Below are 16,852 nucleotides of genomic sequence, written 5' to 3' on the forward strand. Positions count from 1 at the left end.
ATTCAAGCATTACTTATTGAGCCGCGATGGCTCAGGGGATAGATCGTTCGCTTATGCGGCGAACCGGGTTCGAATCCCAGTCGATACGAATTTCGCATCCGGCTTGCACCGACCACAGCGCTGACGTGAAATATCCTCTGTAGTAATGGGTTAGAGTCCCCGGGCCGCCACATTTACCGTGGGAGGTTTTCGTGGTTTTCCTCCCATGTAACGCAAATGCGGGTTAGTTAACTCAAAAAGTTCTCCACGAAGGAAAAATTTTTCCCAATACTTGAACCAAGAGTTCGATTGTCTTCTGGATTGGGTTCAAAATTACAAGGCAGTCGTACATTAGCAGTCGTAAACCCAAAAATTGGGTCGGCTGTTCATCGAAGATTATAAAACAAAATTGAACATTATTTATTGGAGCCGCAATGGCTCTAATAAATCCAGCGTTAGCCTTCCAATGAGGTGAACCGGGTTCAAATCCCGACGATGGCTGGGCGATACGAACTCTGCACCCGGATCGCAGTGATCACAGTGCTGACGTAAAATATACGCAGTGGTAGACGGATCATGGGTAAGAGTCTCCTTGCCGTCATTCTAACAGTGGGAGGTTTTCGTGGCTTTCCACTCCACGTAACGCTAAATTTAAAATTCAGTGGAAGGAACTTTTAATACTTTATGTTTCTTGATGCAATTATGTTAAAAATAATTGTATAATAAATAATCTATCAATTAAATCAATTAACAATAATCTCTCAAGGGCTTAATCTTTTAAAAAATTAAAAATATTTCGATTTAATTCAATTTTTAAAAAAAATAACTAGTTGAATAATTATTATTTAAAAGTTATTATTTGCATTTAATATAACAAATCACAATACACGAAATCTAATTTTCGAAATTTAGAACAATTTTAGAACTGCCTTCAAGTCTTGATCATTTTGTTACATACACGATTAAAAAAAAATTCTGTTAAAATTACCGATCTGTATGGTAATGACATTTCTGGTTATAAGAACCAAAATATACTGTACTTATTCCGTTCATCTTATAATAGTTTACCGGAAATTCTAGCTTTTAAAATTATAGTTCTTATTACTTCACATTTAGTAAAAAATACAAAACTGAAAAGTAAATTTAACCGAATAAATGGTTTTAATGCTATGCTCTGAGGTATCGTTATAAAATTACCAAATGAATCAAATTTTATCACGTATTATAAAACCTTATTTTATTGTTAATTTTACCAAAATCATTACCAAAGCACTTCGGTAGAAATTACCGAGCTCCCATTGGTGTTCCCATTGAGTCAGAAAAGCTGTAAATTTTACCATATTCTGGTAGTTTTGTCAATTATTTTTCATTAGTGTAGGATAAAGTGGGGAAAGTAACTTTATGTAAACTGTAAATTAATCATACATCTAATTTCATTCAAATAATTAAATACTTAATTGCATTAAATTCTGCCTTAACGACCCGAATTGAATCGGTTGTAATTCATAAAATTATTTGAGAGGTACTTTTTCCCGGTGTTCTTATTTACCGGAGCTTTTTTTTCGGCTCTCTTTTTTCCGATGTTCTCATTTTTTCAGGATGCTTAAAAGCTTGATATTATTTGTTAAAAAAGAAAGGAAAAAAGAGAAAGAAAAAAAGAAAAAAAAAAGAAAGGAAAAAAGGAAAGAAAAAAAAAGAAAGGAAAAAAAGAAATAAAGAAAAAAAAGGAAAAAACGAAAGCAAGAAAAGAAAGGAAAAAAAAGGAAAGGAAAAAAAAGAAAGAAAAGAAAGAAAGAAAGGAAATAAAAGAAGAAGAAAAAGAACGAAAGAAAAAAAAAGAAAGAAAAAAAGAAAGGAAAAAAAAGAAAGGAAAAAAAAAAGAAAAGAAAAAAAAGGAGTATTTTGTGAGACGACAGAGCTTTCAAAAAATAGTCTTTCGAATTTAAATTTTAGGGTTATCGTTAAGTTTTTATCAGAACATTATTATTATTAAATTCAGGTTGAAAAAAATAAATAGATACGAAATCATGAAATTTTATGAACGTGAACTTTTCATAACTCTCTCCAACAAACTTTCTTTAAAGCCCTAGTGTATTATCTTAGAAAGAGTGGTTCTTCAGTTCGGAGTTTATCTTAAGACCAGTACGAAAATTCCTATTCTCCTTTCACTTTCTTTTAACTCACTGTTTTTCTTAGAATCCTATAGCTATTTCTCTTACAGAAGATTTCGATTTGTTCTTTTTTTTTTGAAAAAAATTTCTTTTTTTAGAACGGGCTGACTACGGCTTTTATTCTAGAACCTCTTATTTTTGTTCCTTTTTTACATTGAACTTGTTATAGGATTCTAAATAGAAAATAAGACAACGAAAGTGGATGAAATAAAGAATTTAAAAAAAAAAAAAAGTTACCAAAGAGCTCCTTGTGATTGGCCGATTTTTGTCTTTCAGGGAAAAAGATTTTTTAATGGGAATCGAAAATAAAGGATTGAAGGAATGTTCGTTTTAGGACGATTGTTAGAGGGTCAAATATATAAATTTGTTGATGTTTTGGAGCATTTTATTACATTTAACTGAATGTTTTTGAGGACAGTGAACACAATTCAGTGAAAATTTTGAACTGAAGCAAATAGAAGTGATGAAAAGGTAAAATACGAGTTTTAAAAAAAAATTTAAATTCGATTTTCTTACAGCACTATTTGAGTTTACGAATGTGCTCAGTTGAAAGCTAGATGGAACTTATAATAATTACAATAAATGTATACAAAAATAAGATTTTTTATTTTCCCCCTTATTTTATTTATTTACTTTTTGTTTATTATTTTTTAATGAATTTAAATTTGGAAAATTAAATATAAAAAGGCAGAATATGAGAAAGCACAACAAGAAGATCGGCACTCAGGACAAAATTACAGGAGCATGAGATGAAAAGAAAATGATTTAAGATTAGCAATACATGAGTGGTAAGAAGAAAAACTTTTAACCCTCTTGGTGGCGCTTACTTGAAATAGTTTTACTCTTAAATGGGCAAACATATTTAAAGGAGTTCCCCCTGAAATGGGNAAAAAAAAAAAAAAAAGATTAATAAAAAATTTAAAAAGAATATTGAGCACAATAAACAAGCCGACTGATTAAAAAGAGTAAATGTTATTAATGGAATACAATAGTAAAACCAATATTAAAAAACGGCAAAAAAATAAAGTAATGAAGTTTTAAAAATGTTGATAAAGTTCAGCCAGTAAAATTAGCGTCCATAATGTCATTTTCTTCCAAATCGTCCTCAGGTGTTTGTTTTACTTTTTCAATAAAAAAAAAAATAAATAAATAAAAAAAAAGAGAGAGAACATTTTTATTATGGTAAACAAATTACACATTTACACTTTCTTTGAGAAATATCTTAAAAGTATGAAATGCATTATTTATTATTTAAAAACATTATTATTTATTACAAGAAATTAAGTAAAAGTAAGTAGTTTTTTAAAAAAAATTATCGTTAAAACAACAGTATAAGCGTAAATTACTCTTTTAAAGTTGTTTTAACGATGTTATAAAAAATAAAAACAGTATTATTCATTAACAATAATTTTAATTAAAAAAAAGAAAATTATCATTCAAATAACCATAGAAGTCAAACAAAAGTTTCACTTTTATAGTTGCTTGAACGATCTCAATAATAATGAAAACCTAATTTCTTATTAACAGACATTTTAACTTCTATTGTTTGAACGACATCATTAATAAAAATAAATATTATTGCTGCAATTTTAATGTTTTCTTATTTTTAAGAAAAAGAAAGCTATTTTTATTACAACTGTAAAAGTGAAACAAAAGTTTCGCTCTTATTGTTGTTTGAACGATATTATTAATAATACAAACATTATTACTTATTTGCCGTCATTTTAACTTTTTTCAAAAGAAAATTACGTTTAAAAGAAAATTATAAAGTTTAACAAAAGTTACATTTTATATTTGTTTGAATTAATATTTTTGAAAAAAAAAGCTACATTCCAAACGACATTAAAAGTGTAACAAAATGTCGTTTTATACTGTCTTAAAAGTTTAAAACTTGCCGCTCTGATACACCAAGCATTGATCACATTAAAGTAAAACAAAAAACGATTTTTTTTCCAAGCACTTTATTTTTTTTCGTTCTGTTCTTGCTGAGCAATTTACAATTCGGAATTATCAAAAATAATAATTAGTTTGACGAACAATATTGTTCCCGATCCGCCAACTGGCCGCGAATCTAAAATGCTTTCACCTTCACCTGAGGATAGAACGAAACAGAAAACAGACAATGAACAACTGGCAGATGGGAGTAAAAGATAATAATCGTAATCCTCAACGAAACGAACGATTGCGGAGAAGGGGGGGATGGAAGAATCACGAATTTTGAACTTGCGGTGAGAGAAGGGAAGAGAGGGAGGTAGCATCAGCCGGCAAGAACGAAAAAACCGGAATCTCCCTTTGGTTTTTAGTCTGCACGTTTTCGTCCTCGGTGGTGGGTGACTGTGTAACGCCTGCGGATTTTGTATCGGCAAGAGTGCCGCAGAAGAAAAAATTCCTAACCGCAGTTCTCGTTTTAGAAAAGTTTTTATTATCGTCTGTTTTTTCAATATCGCTTGGATTATGACGAGTGCAAAACGGACCAATTCCTGGATTACAATGTTTAGGTGTTCATCTAGTACTCTGTGCGTGTGCCTTATGTTTATATTATTGTTCCTGTGTTTGTTGTCAACAGGGGGCGTAAAAGCTGCTCCTCAGTACTTCACCGATTTGGATGCAGAAGGTAAGATTTGTTTATAGTTTTTTAATCACGTGGTATTGCGATTTTATATAGGCGGAATGTTTCTGAACTAATTAAGTTATTTTCGATTCAACAAATAATTAAAGAATCAATTCGCAGAATCATTCTTAAGTATTATAATTGTAATTAATTAGTAGCTATCTAATTTGTATACATAATTCATTTATTAGTGCTTACGTAATTATATCGGCTATTTATTTTTACATTTTTGTTTTTATGTAAAGTAGCGTTTCCGCAATTGTTGAAAGTTATCTTAAATTATGACTCATTTTCTTTCTGTTTATTTATAATTTCCTCTTTTTTTGCTGTCTTTTTTGACAAAATGATCGTCAGTATTCTACTGTCTTATTATTAAAAAATTACTTTAAAAATTAAATGTTTCAAACAATAAAAAATTTTTGGATTTTTTTTTCTAACTTTATTTATTTTTAAACGAAATAAGCTGAAATAAGTGAAGTGAAATATTTCATAAATCTGTTTTATTTAATACATTATATTTTATACATTATTAACATACATCTAAATGCATGTTTTTTTTCTTCTTAATTTAATAATATTAATAATACGTTTGGTGTAAATATACTAAGCTAATTGAAACACTAAGAAAATTGAAAACTGCAAAGTAATAATATTTCTTCAAATATTTTTGATATTTTAATTATTTTTTGATGTAATAATTATCGGATTTGACGTTGTCGGAAATAAAAAACAACTATGTACTTCCTTTTTTTATGCATAAATAAAAACAAAATTATCATTTAAGTTCATTCTTATTAACGTTAAAAGTTTTCTTTTGAAACTATTATATTTAGACTTACGAAAATAATCAGAAATGCGTATATTAATGATAATACAACAAAGTTTTCGTTGCACTTCTGTTTGGACGAAATTTGATCCAACATTTTGTTGAAATTTCTTAATAAAAGTTTTAGTAAAATCAATAGTAACTAAGTAAGTTTTAAATATGCGTATTGTTTCCTTTTTTTTAAAATAGTATTTAAGATTTGCGAGCTCCAGAGAGAATTATTTTCCCATAAAATTTGTTCAATTCGTTTTGTTCTATTTTTCTATTCGTTTTATTTTCATTAAAATTATTCACTTTCTAAATCTAAGGAATATTTTAATTAATTTTGTATTGATTTGACTAAAGTTTTCTAACAGTCAGTATTCTATTCAGTTTAAAACGCTTTAAAAATCCCTATGTTCTGTAATGTTTTGATCGTAGTGCTGGTTTCATCCGGCAGATGGCGTTAGTAACAAAAGCCAAAACATCGTTAAAGAGGCAAAGGAGTACTGAAATACAATGAGAGGAAAATTGACGGGGGGCATAATAATTTCATTTTTCAGGAAACTAATTTTTTTTAGATATATTTTTTTTTAATCATTGATATTATTTCATTGCTTCCAAACTAAGAGAGTTCTTAAATTCTAGGTAAATTCCACAAGCAAGTTTTTAAATAAACCAGGTCCGTAGTTAAGTTAAAAATAACTAAAAATTTTTACTACTAAAATTTCTGATAGAATACGACCCGTTTCGTATTTTATTCAAAAATGATGGTTTAAAACTAAATGAGAAAACCATTCCGCAATTGTGGAGTTTTTAGTCAAAATTAAAAATTTTTTTTCCTGCTAACAACCCAAATTTGTATATTGCTGTTATTATCACTTTCTGCATTAGGCATTCTCATTAAAATTCTAAATTACGTAATTAGAAAAACCGAGTTCTGGCTGTTATCACTTTGGGAACAATTTAAATAGAAGACGGAATCTCGGCATCCAGTCCTTTTTTTAAGTTTTACCTAGATATTTGTTTTCGAATAAAGTAAAACTAATTATAATACTTTTTGAGTTACAAATTATTCTATATATATTAGAAGAAAACGGCTTACATTTGCTTTAGCAGTTAAAAGCGCTTTCACTTCCTAATTTTAACCTCTGATATTCTAAGTAAAGTTCTTCATTAAATTATCTTTTGGAAAAAGATGTATAAGTAAAAACGTAAGATGCGTTAAAAAAAAGTTGTCGACACGCCAAAAATACATTTTCCTTTTTTTCTTTTTCTTTTTTTTATACTCTCCTAGAATTTTATTAGGAGTTTTTGATTGGACAAAAAAGAAAAACTTTTTTTTTTTCAAACCTCTTACAGAATTTGATATTCTTAAAGCCTAAACCGTGATTGATTAATAGCTATGGTTAAGATAGAAACGAAAAGAAAAAAAATATTATCTTCGAAGAAAAATGAAACATGACGCTGATATTTTTCCTATCTTGCTACTGTGAGCAGTTTTTGAAAATAAGAACAAAATACCTAACCAAGCAAATCTTGTAAGAGTTTCTCTTTTTTTTCCTACCCTCCCTATTTCCTCAAGCGGTTATTAATTTTCAATCGATAGAAATGTTCCATCTTAATCACAAAATCGAGGACTTGCTAGTAATTTAAATTGTGTAGATAATAGCTTTCTAGAGAAGTGACTTTAAATATATGTTCTAACTCCATTGTGATTTACGAATTTTTCATTAAAGTAATTAAAAACAATTGTTATAATTTTAACGTAATTAACACCATCAGAAAAAAAGTTATTCTGGTTGCTTGAAAAACAATGCCATATATTTTTCTCTAAATAAAAATTTATTTTATTGGTCTAAGCCAGTGGTTACCAATTGACGCCCACGCATTCGGCCCACGAAGCCTTTTTTTTTAGGCCCGCGAACTAAAATATATTAGTTGTCATTTTTTACGGACAATTTTTGTATGGGTTTAAATACTTTTCTTTCATTTAAAAAAAAAAACCCAATTTCTTTATTTCTGTGAAATTTAAGAAAATATTTATTATTATTGAAGAAAATATTTATAGTAATTCAATACTTTTGTTTTGTACAANTTAAAATAAAAAAAACCTAATTTCTTTATTTCTGTGAAATTTAAGAAAATATTTATTATTATTGAAGAAAATATTATTAGTAATTCAATACTTTTGTTTTGTACAACTTGTTAAAAATCTGACAGTAATATTTCATGTTCCTTCAAACAGTAAAGAGTCCTATATAAATTTTTGATAAAGTTGCGGCTCGCCATTTGACTGGTATTTTTAACTGCGGCCCCCTGCCTCATGTAAGTTGGATACCCCTGGTCTAATCAACCATTTAATTTGAAATTTATTTTTAAAAAAAATTACTTAATTTCATTTTATTGTAGTATAGGTACCATAAAAATTTAGAAAGAAATAATTGCACTATTTTTTTTCTCTACATTAGAAGTAATTAGGTCCTTATGTATTTATCCCATCGACCATCTGTGCTATATCTGAAAATAAATTTGGAAATGTTTCAAAATTAAATATTATCTTTCTTTTCTTTTCATGCTATGAGTTAGTTATATTTGTATTTTGACAATTTATAATCAATGATTTTATGAAAATAAATTAGAAAGAAATTAAAATGATTTTGACGCGAAAATGCTTGACTGGAATATACGTAATACCAGTCCTATTTATTATTTATATGTTTCATTTATTTCAAAATCCTTGTTAAAAATCGACCTATTAATTAATGGTTGTGTGTCGCATTATGCCGGTTACTGAGTCATAGTGTTTTTTATGTTATAATCTTGTATGTGTCGTAAGTTAGTTGGAAAATATCTATCTAGCTTGTTGCATTGAGCTCAGATACTTTTAGGACAAAAGGAAACTACGTCATTCATCGTTTAACCATCCTGGTTTTTACAGACTGCTTCCAACGAACCCATACAAATACTTATAATCTAATCTATCATTATTTTATTTTATAACCGTCGTTGAACAGCCGACCCAACTTTTGAGTTTACGACTACCAATGTTCAAATCCGTATCCTTGTAATTTAGATCCCAATCCTGTGTGAAATTTGCCTTCGAAGAGGATTTTCGGATATAACTAACCCGCATTTGCGTTACATGGAGAGGAAAACCGCGAAAACCTCCCACTGTTAGCCTGACTTCAAGAGGACTTAACCATGATCCGTCTACCAATGCGGATATTTTTCGTCAGCACTGTGGTCGGTGCAAGCCAGGCGCGGAATTCGTATCGCCAAGCCATCGCTGAGATCGAACTTGCGTCACCTTGTTTGGAGGCTAGTGCTCTAGCCTCTGAGCCACCACGGCTAACTAACTGAGCTTATTGCTCAGTTACACTGGTTCACTATATTTCTCTATTCAAAGTGCTGGTATAATTAAGCTTATGCTATAAGCCTAAGAAAATTTAGGCTGATTGAATAATTCTTTGTACATATTTCAATTAGCCAAAAGATATTTGAGCTATTTGTAATGAGCCTGAAATAATAATGTTGAATATTGGAATTGGACACTTACCGGGAGTCTGTCCAGACATTTTGTAAAAGGTCCGTTTTTCGTGAAATTGTGAAAAAATTACTCACATTCGGGCGTCCAGGGTCCGCTTTTATGAATTTGTGCAAATAGGGTCCGTTATTGCAAAAAAAAAATTTTTCAAGGAGTTTTTAAATTGTAAAGACATACAAGATTATGCTCAACACTGTAAAATTATAATTAAAAAAATTAAATTTTAAAAAATAAACAACAATTGCTGCTTCTAAATTAGAGATGCAACATACAAATATTTGGTATTTAGCCTATACTGCTGAACGTAGAATATTAATTTCGGACGAATAATGGAAGAATCGTCTGCCGAAGACAAAGCTTAATTCGTTTACATCCATCTTTCTTGCTTTCTGCCCTGGAAAGGATTTATTCGATTAATAAAATAATAATGAAGATAAACAAATTTGTGAAGGGTCCGTTTTTATGAAAAGATATTTTGTGAAGGGTCCGTTAACGGACCCAAATTTCTTCTAAACAGACCCCTGCTTACAATTAGCCGACCAGAAATACATAAGAAAAGGATTTACTTTAATAGAGAATATATAGAAGAAGAATTAATACAATATTTCAAGTTTCAGCTTTAATTATAAATATGTAAGAATATTTACAGAGAATTGCTGTAATTATGTTTAGATACAATAATTTCATCAATTGTATATTTCATAATAGTTAAATGTAAATAATTTAATCCGTCATCTATGTACTCAGATTTTAAAAATCTTCTCTATGCGTCAGTCAGAACTTAGTCACTAGAACAAATTTCGTTTATTTTCTATCATGTTTCCGTTTATTTTAATAAGCTTATATAAACACTTTAACAGTACCGCATTCGTATATTTAATAATTCTATTTCATTTTATGAATATGAGTATTGCAGTTTCGTTGGAAAACTATAAAAATATCGGCTTCCGTTAATAAAGTAGGGTATGTCAGCTATCAAAGTTTCACCTGTCTTTTGTAAATAGAACACTAGAATGGTACTACTACATTCGCTGTTCCATGGTATTCTATTAAAGAATTCCGAAATAAAAATGGCTTTTCTAATAATGAATTGACTTATTCTTTTCCCAAATAATAGTGTCAAGACGAAAATGCAGCCTACCTACTTATTTAAATCTATATTTTGATGTATGTTTTATTTCCTGAAAGTGAAATAATGTTTTCGTTTATATATAATGCAATAATAATTATTTATATATTCGTGAAATAGTGCTTTAAATAATGCTTTCCCTCAAGGAAAACAAAAGAAAAGCTTCCTATTAATTTCTCCGAAATAAATTTAAGTCTTTTTTAAAAAACAATACTTTTTTTTATTTATTTTCTTAAAAATATTTTATATTATTAATGTTGGCAAAATTCTGTTTTCAGTTGTGTTCTTATTTTTTAATTATTTTTGTCAATTTATGGAATAGGATTATCTTAAAAAATTCATTTTCGTCTAGATTAGTATTTTCTATTTGTTCGAAAATTTGTGCTATTTTATTTAACAATAGTGTAAAGACTTAAATGCATCTAAACTACTTATTTAAATCTATATTTTACTGTGTTATTATTTATTATTTTCTGAAAAGGAATTGTTATCGTTTGTTTCATTTTGAGATGTTTAAATATTGCTGAAACTTAAACAACTTCTATATATTACTCCAAAAATAAATTTAACTCTTACTAGAAAAAAAAAATATTATTATTATTATTATTTTTTACTATATTCTTACAGAATTCTGTTTTCAGGTGTGTTGTTAGAATTTAATTATCTTTTCCATTTATGCAACGGGATTATCGTCAGAAATTCATTTAATTCTAGTTTAATATTTACTATTTGTTCGAAAACTGCACTTATTGAGAACAGAATAAGTAGTTTGCGTTGCTAATGGTGATAATATTGATCTATAAGGTTAAATCGATTATCAGTGAAATCGATAACATAAAAATGGATGTTTGTCAAGGAGATTTTCTAATGCATGCAGTTGGTATTGTTCATGTCAGAACAGTTACTTTGCCCCATAAATATTGTTTGTCTCAATCATAAAATATTGTAAAATGGGACAAAATTGACGATAAATAAATGCATGTAAATGATTATTCTATGTCGAATTGTCAAACGATTTTATCATTTTTTTAAATTAAAATTATACGTAATTTAGAAATTCAAATGATGAATTTTGTTCTATTAATATTTTTTTTAAATTTATGCTGAGGATTTTTTTCTAAAGATAAATTCTGTTTTATTAATTGCAGCTTTTATTATTATTTTTATTATTATTTATAAGCGCAAACGATTTTTTCCCTTGTAAATTTAAAAATTAAAGGAAATCAAAACGTATAAATGATAAGTATGACATTTATTGAATCTTTACTTCCCTTTAATTTTTGAACAAAAATAATTTTCACTTTTGAAGCTGACAAAATTAATGTGTGTGAATAAAATTTAACCCGCCTTTGATATGTATTTGCTTGCACTTATAATTTACATCAATTTTAATTATCGTGTTTCTGAACATAAGATAGTTTTATTACTTTCTTCTAAAGTAATTACTCTGTTAAAATTAAAACCATATAAAGTTATCATTCGTCTCCAGTTTTAAATGACTTTTAAAAAGCATTTCACTGTTTCCATGTGAAGGATCTTATTTTATCGCTTCTATCCAATCAAAATATTCTTTCTTTATTTTCAAGAATCATTCGCTTTTAGTCGTAATTTACTTTTCCTTATCAAAAACACTTCCGACTAAAAACTAATTTAAATACTCTCATCATTGAGATTAATTTAAATGTCATTCGAATTTTAAGCTAATGAAGTCAGTTGATTAAATTTTCCTTTAAGTAAATTTATCAGTTATTATTCTTTTTAATTTCAGTTTCTTAAACTTAAGTTTTAATGGTTTATCTTTTATCTTATTTAATAAAATTATTTTAGTTATTTTGGATAATGTTTAGTTACACGTAGCACATATTATTTTATTAGGATATTTGTAATAATTTTTAAGTTTATGAGGTTTATATTCATATGTTATGTTATTCTTTCTTATGTTTATGAAGTTTAAAAAAGAAGGTAGAAAACACTATTAGTTACATTCACAATGTATGTAACACTATTTTTCAACTTCAAAATGTATGTTACATATATTACTTTCACAATGTATGGCTGGCGTAAATTATATTATTAATTCTAAATATTAATTCAAATGTGTAATTACTAAAAAAAATAGAAACAAAATAGCTCTCTTTTAACTCTATTTTAACAAAATATTACGCTTTGTTATAAACAAAATATTGTGTGTAAACTTTGTATTTTATCTTGAATAATCTATTTCATTATTATTTTTAAATAAAAGCTTTATGAACTATGCTTAATATCTTTTAGACTTCTCGATTTAAGAAAGTAATTATTCTTTATTTAGTTAAAAATGAAAGTCAGTTTAAAAATTTGTTTTCTAATAAAACTATAATAGTCTGTTCAAATATGTGCAACCCAATTGATTCGAAGTTGAAGCAAAAATTCTTAAATTTCCTGGAAGAGTTTATTTTAAAAAATTCAGAATTTTATTAGGACATTTTTTTTTCTTCTTTCCTTTACAGTTTATGAGTACGTGTAATATTTTATTTTGCACCTCATTTAACTTGTAATTGTATTCGTCTGTCACACGAGAATTTTCTCCAAAATATTTTTCGGAATTTAGTTCCGAATGCCGTGGCTTGACATACCTCCTCTCGATCTTTTTGGGAATGGAACAATATCCTGTCGAAATATTCTCACTCCTCCCTTGTATCGTATTTTCCCCACTTCTAATATAAAGTTATGCGATTTCACGGTAAAGGGGAATAAAAAAAAACTCAGGTTATTGACTTGTTTCTCTTCCGATAAATCTGACACTTTTTTTTTTCTATTTCGAAGAAAGAAATAGGAGGGGGAAAAAATACAGCAATTTGTCGAATCCTTCAATCGAGAAATTAACTTCGAATCTTTTTATTTATTCGTTTTATTAAAAACTTTTTAAATGAGTAGAATTAATAATATTATTTCGATGCGTTTGTCTTTTGTAAATCGTTTTGTTTTTAGAAAATCGTTTTCATTTTTGTAGTTCGTTTTAGTCATTTGCTAAATTCTTTTTTATTAATTATTTGTCTTGCTTATTTTTTATTCATTCTTTTTTGAAGTTCAAACAAGCGTTGTTAATCTCTAACTGTGACTTATGAAGAGATAATAATTTATAGTTTGTTTAAATGAGAATTTATTTCTATTGTTTAGCCCTAATTAAATTTGTTTTCTGTTCTCTGAAATAAATTGAGTGTTGTTTTTCTTCAAACGATTTAATTTGCAACTTTTTTCGTTGTTGACATTTTCGAGATTTTGACATCTTTTGGTTAATAGTTATTCTAAATTAGTTGTGGGATTTGGAGGTGAAAAATTTCGCTCAATTCCGGATACTATTAAAGGAGGAAAAAAATTTATACTCTACAAATAAAGCACAATTATCTATATCTTTTGATTAATAAATTATTTAACCCACTTTTTAAAAGATAATACAAATGAAGTTAATGTATCTTTTGTTTTAGTTTATTATGCATGAATTATCCCTAAAAAATCTTATAGCAATGAGATGATTATGTCGTACGCTATTTGAAAAATTCGGTTCATTTCAGACAAGCGATGTCCCTTTGAAATGCTATATCTTATAGCAGATAATCTCCAGTATTTTGTAATCAGCTTTGCAGTTATTTGGGCTTATTGCAATGAGCTAACTCACCTTTAGGCTAACTGAAGGACAATCTTTGTTTCATTCTTCTTGAATAATTATTTTCGTATATTTTTTAATTAACATAAATTCATATGGGCTGATTGTAATGAATTGATAAAATACCAGGGTGAATAGGAAATACTGGAGACTTTTCCAATTGGGTGATTTTTGAAAATAACAGCTAAAAGCCGGATTTTCCAATCAGCCTACAGCATTTTCATGTATATCTGCGAGTGTTGATATATTTCTTTTCCTGTAGTGGTTTTACACCATTTTTTGTTACTTATTGTTAGTACAAATATATTTGTTAAAATTAATTTTTTGTGTGTTAATATAAATTGCAATTTTAAGTAAAATACCTTTAATCGTTCTTAAAATGTTGAACTATTCAGTTTAAAATTAGCATTTAGTGACAAACATTAGAAGCCGTTCAATATTACATAACCATTTGATAGGAGAAGGGGTTTGAGATTTGCTTATTTTTGTTGACTAGGGGGCGTAAATTTAGAATCATAAATTTTGTTTTATGCAAAGTTGTATATTTTGTTTGAATTTATTCTTAATAATAGTAATCAAATTTAAAACAAAAACGATGGGTGTTGCGAACTTTTCACGCAAACATAGGAGTATTTTGATATCTGTTTATTTTTGCTGACTAGGGGTCTAAATTTGAAAAACAAGAACTTGCTTATGTAATATATGAAGAGCTGCGTAATATTTTCTTAAGATCCACGAGAAATTTTAAAAGAGAAAAGTCGTAGTTTTTCAAAAGTTTTATTTATTAAATGTGTACCCCATCCCCCTGAAGAAACATTTTTCCCTTGGTCATCTTTGCTCATCAAACTGGTCTGTTTTTTACTTTCTCACGCATCCACTTTAAATGTTATTCTTTTAGAGGTGTTGTTTATATTTGCGAGCAAATACTGTTCCGACCAGTGAAAGTAGGTTCTGGTCCACTGACCTCTGCGGCCACCTGTTGCTCATCTTCCCTTCCCATCATTCCCTGCGCCATCGTTACCTGACCAACAAAGATTGATGTATAGATAGATAGCTGTTGTGGGGGAGGGAATGAAACAGTTCATCATCTTCCAGAACAGCATCTTCTTTTTAGCTAGTTGCACTCTTCAACTTGTTCTAAGGAATAAAACCCTTTCACAATCACGTATCTTACAACTATGATGTATGACTGTTGTTTATTCATCGCAATTTTACAATCGGGGGTTGTATACTGTTAGTAGTTGCTTAAATGTAGGTTGTTTTTAAAAACCATAGTACTTTAAATGGGATATTTATTAATCGTGCATTCTTCTAGCCTTTGGGGATCGTATAGTGTTTGTAGTTCCTTAAATGTAGGTTATTTTTTTATATATAACATATTTTAAAGAGGATGCATATTAATCTGTACTAAAAATTCTTCCGGTCACTGGGGGCCGTATAGTGTTAACAGTTGCTTTATCTAGGTTATTTTACATGCAATATATTTTTAATATTAAGGATGCATAATATGTTTATAAATATAAGAATGTAAAGGTTAAAAACTTGAAAATGAATCTTCGTCGCTGATTTATGTGTTTGAAAATTTATTCGAATGTAAGCTGATTATAATGCCGAAATTTTTTTCAAACACAAGGAAATTTCTGAATTCGTTCTGAAAGAAATATGCAAAGGATATTATTTATGATTGTCTAAATAATTTCATAATTAGATGTGTTTTAGTACCGAAAATGAAGTGCTTGAAACAATATAATGGTAATCACTTATTCAAATTTTAATCTTTCGAAAAAGTGTGACGGATTATTTTATTGCTTTAAACCTAAACTTTTAATTTGAATATTAAATAAAATATATATATCACGTAGGCGCGCGTGTAGGTACGTATAATTTACGTGGGCCACATAAATAAAGAATCGTTATCTTTATGTTTCTAGTTTACTTCAAAAAAACTTCGTCTTATTTTATTTATTTATTTTTGTTTATTTAAATTTTTTATTTATGTTTTTTTATTGCCAACCCTGCGTTAAAACTTTTTTTTTTCATTTTTACAAAAGTACAACGAATATTCCCAATTGTAGTTGTTAAGTTATTCATAAATCCCTAATTTTAAATTGCATCTGACAATGGTTTTATAACTTTTTTCGTCTTTATGTTTAGTCCAACATAATTAAAAAAAAAGCGAGGAATTTTTGGTATATACTTAAACTATTCAGAAATCTGTCATGTTTATTCAATTGTATTTTTAAAAACTGTTTTAAGTGTTGAATTCCTTGAAGAATTGTCATTTTTATTACGTTTTCTTTCATTCCTACCTTTATTATTGCCATTTTCTTATTTGGAAAATTATTATTTTGATGTCATTTAAAAAATAAAGGGGGGGGGGATGAAAATAAATAGAAGAATTAAAATGAAAGTTAAAAGTTGACAATATCATTTTCGTGTAAATTGATTGTCATTTGAAATATGAAAACGTTCTTCTATTCGTTCACATATTCCATTATTCGATGCATAGTTTCTTATACATCGTTTGCTTTAAGTTAATATTCCAAAATCTATTCAAACAGTCTACAAATCATCGTTTGGGAAGTGATATAAAAAAGGTAAATAAAAATGCGCCATATTTATTTTTCAATTTGCTTTCATGCTCTTGAATAAGATCTTAGCATCGATTTCCGGATAAAAAGTAAAATGCATTCTAACTGTCATGTTATTCTAAGTTATTATTTAACAGAAAGAAAAAAACCCTTCAAAAGATTTATTGCTGTTGTGCCAGCGAAATTCATTATTTAGGCGCTACGTACTTACCTATACAAATGGATTGGCAGACTTGCACTTCTCAAATACTTTCAATAAAATTCAATTTGGCACAAAAAAACGCTTGTTCTTGCTTATTTTTCTTTATAAAGTGCCAATTTATGCTGTTGCTTTTATTCTAAAAACTCTTTGTCGTATGACTTTGTCCCTAAT

At 28.1% G+C, this 16,852-nt stretch overlaps 1 protein-coding gene across 1 annotated transcript in view; it reads left to right on the forward strand.

Annotated features, from left to right (window-relative positions):
- Positions 1 to 4,257: 4,257 nt before the first annotated feature.
- LOC107451685 (neural cell adhesion molecule 1) overlaps positions 4,258 to 16,852 on the forward strand; it is a 132,262-nt gene continuing 119,667 nt past the window's right edge. The window contains exon 1 of the mRNA XM_071180574.1: positions 4,258 to 4,764. Within this exon, the coding sequence (XP_071036675.1) occupies positions 4,605 to 4,764 (160 nt within the window). The 5' untranslated portion in view covers positions 4,258 to 4,604. The remainder of the gene's footprint in view (positions 4,765 to 16,852) is intronic.

Source organism: Parasteatoda tepidariorum, chromosome 5 (genome assembly GCF_043381705.1).
Source record: "Parasteatoda tepidariorum isolate YZ-2023 chromosome 5, CAS_Ptep_4.0, whole genome shotgun sequence".
In the NCBI taxonomy this organism is placed as follows: domain Eukaryota; kingdom Metazoa; phylum Arthropoda; class Arachnida; order Araneae; family Theridiidae; genus Parasteatoda; species Parasteatoda tepidariorum.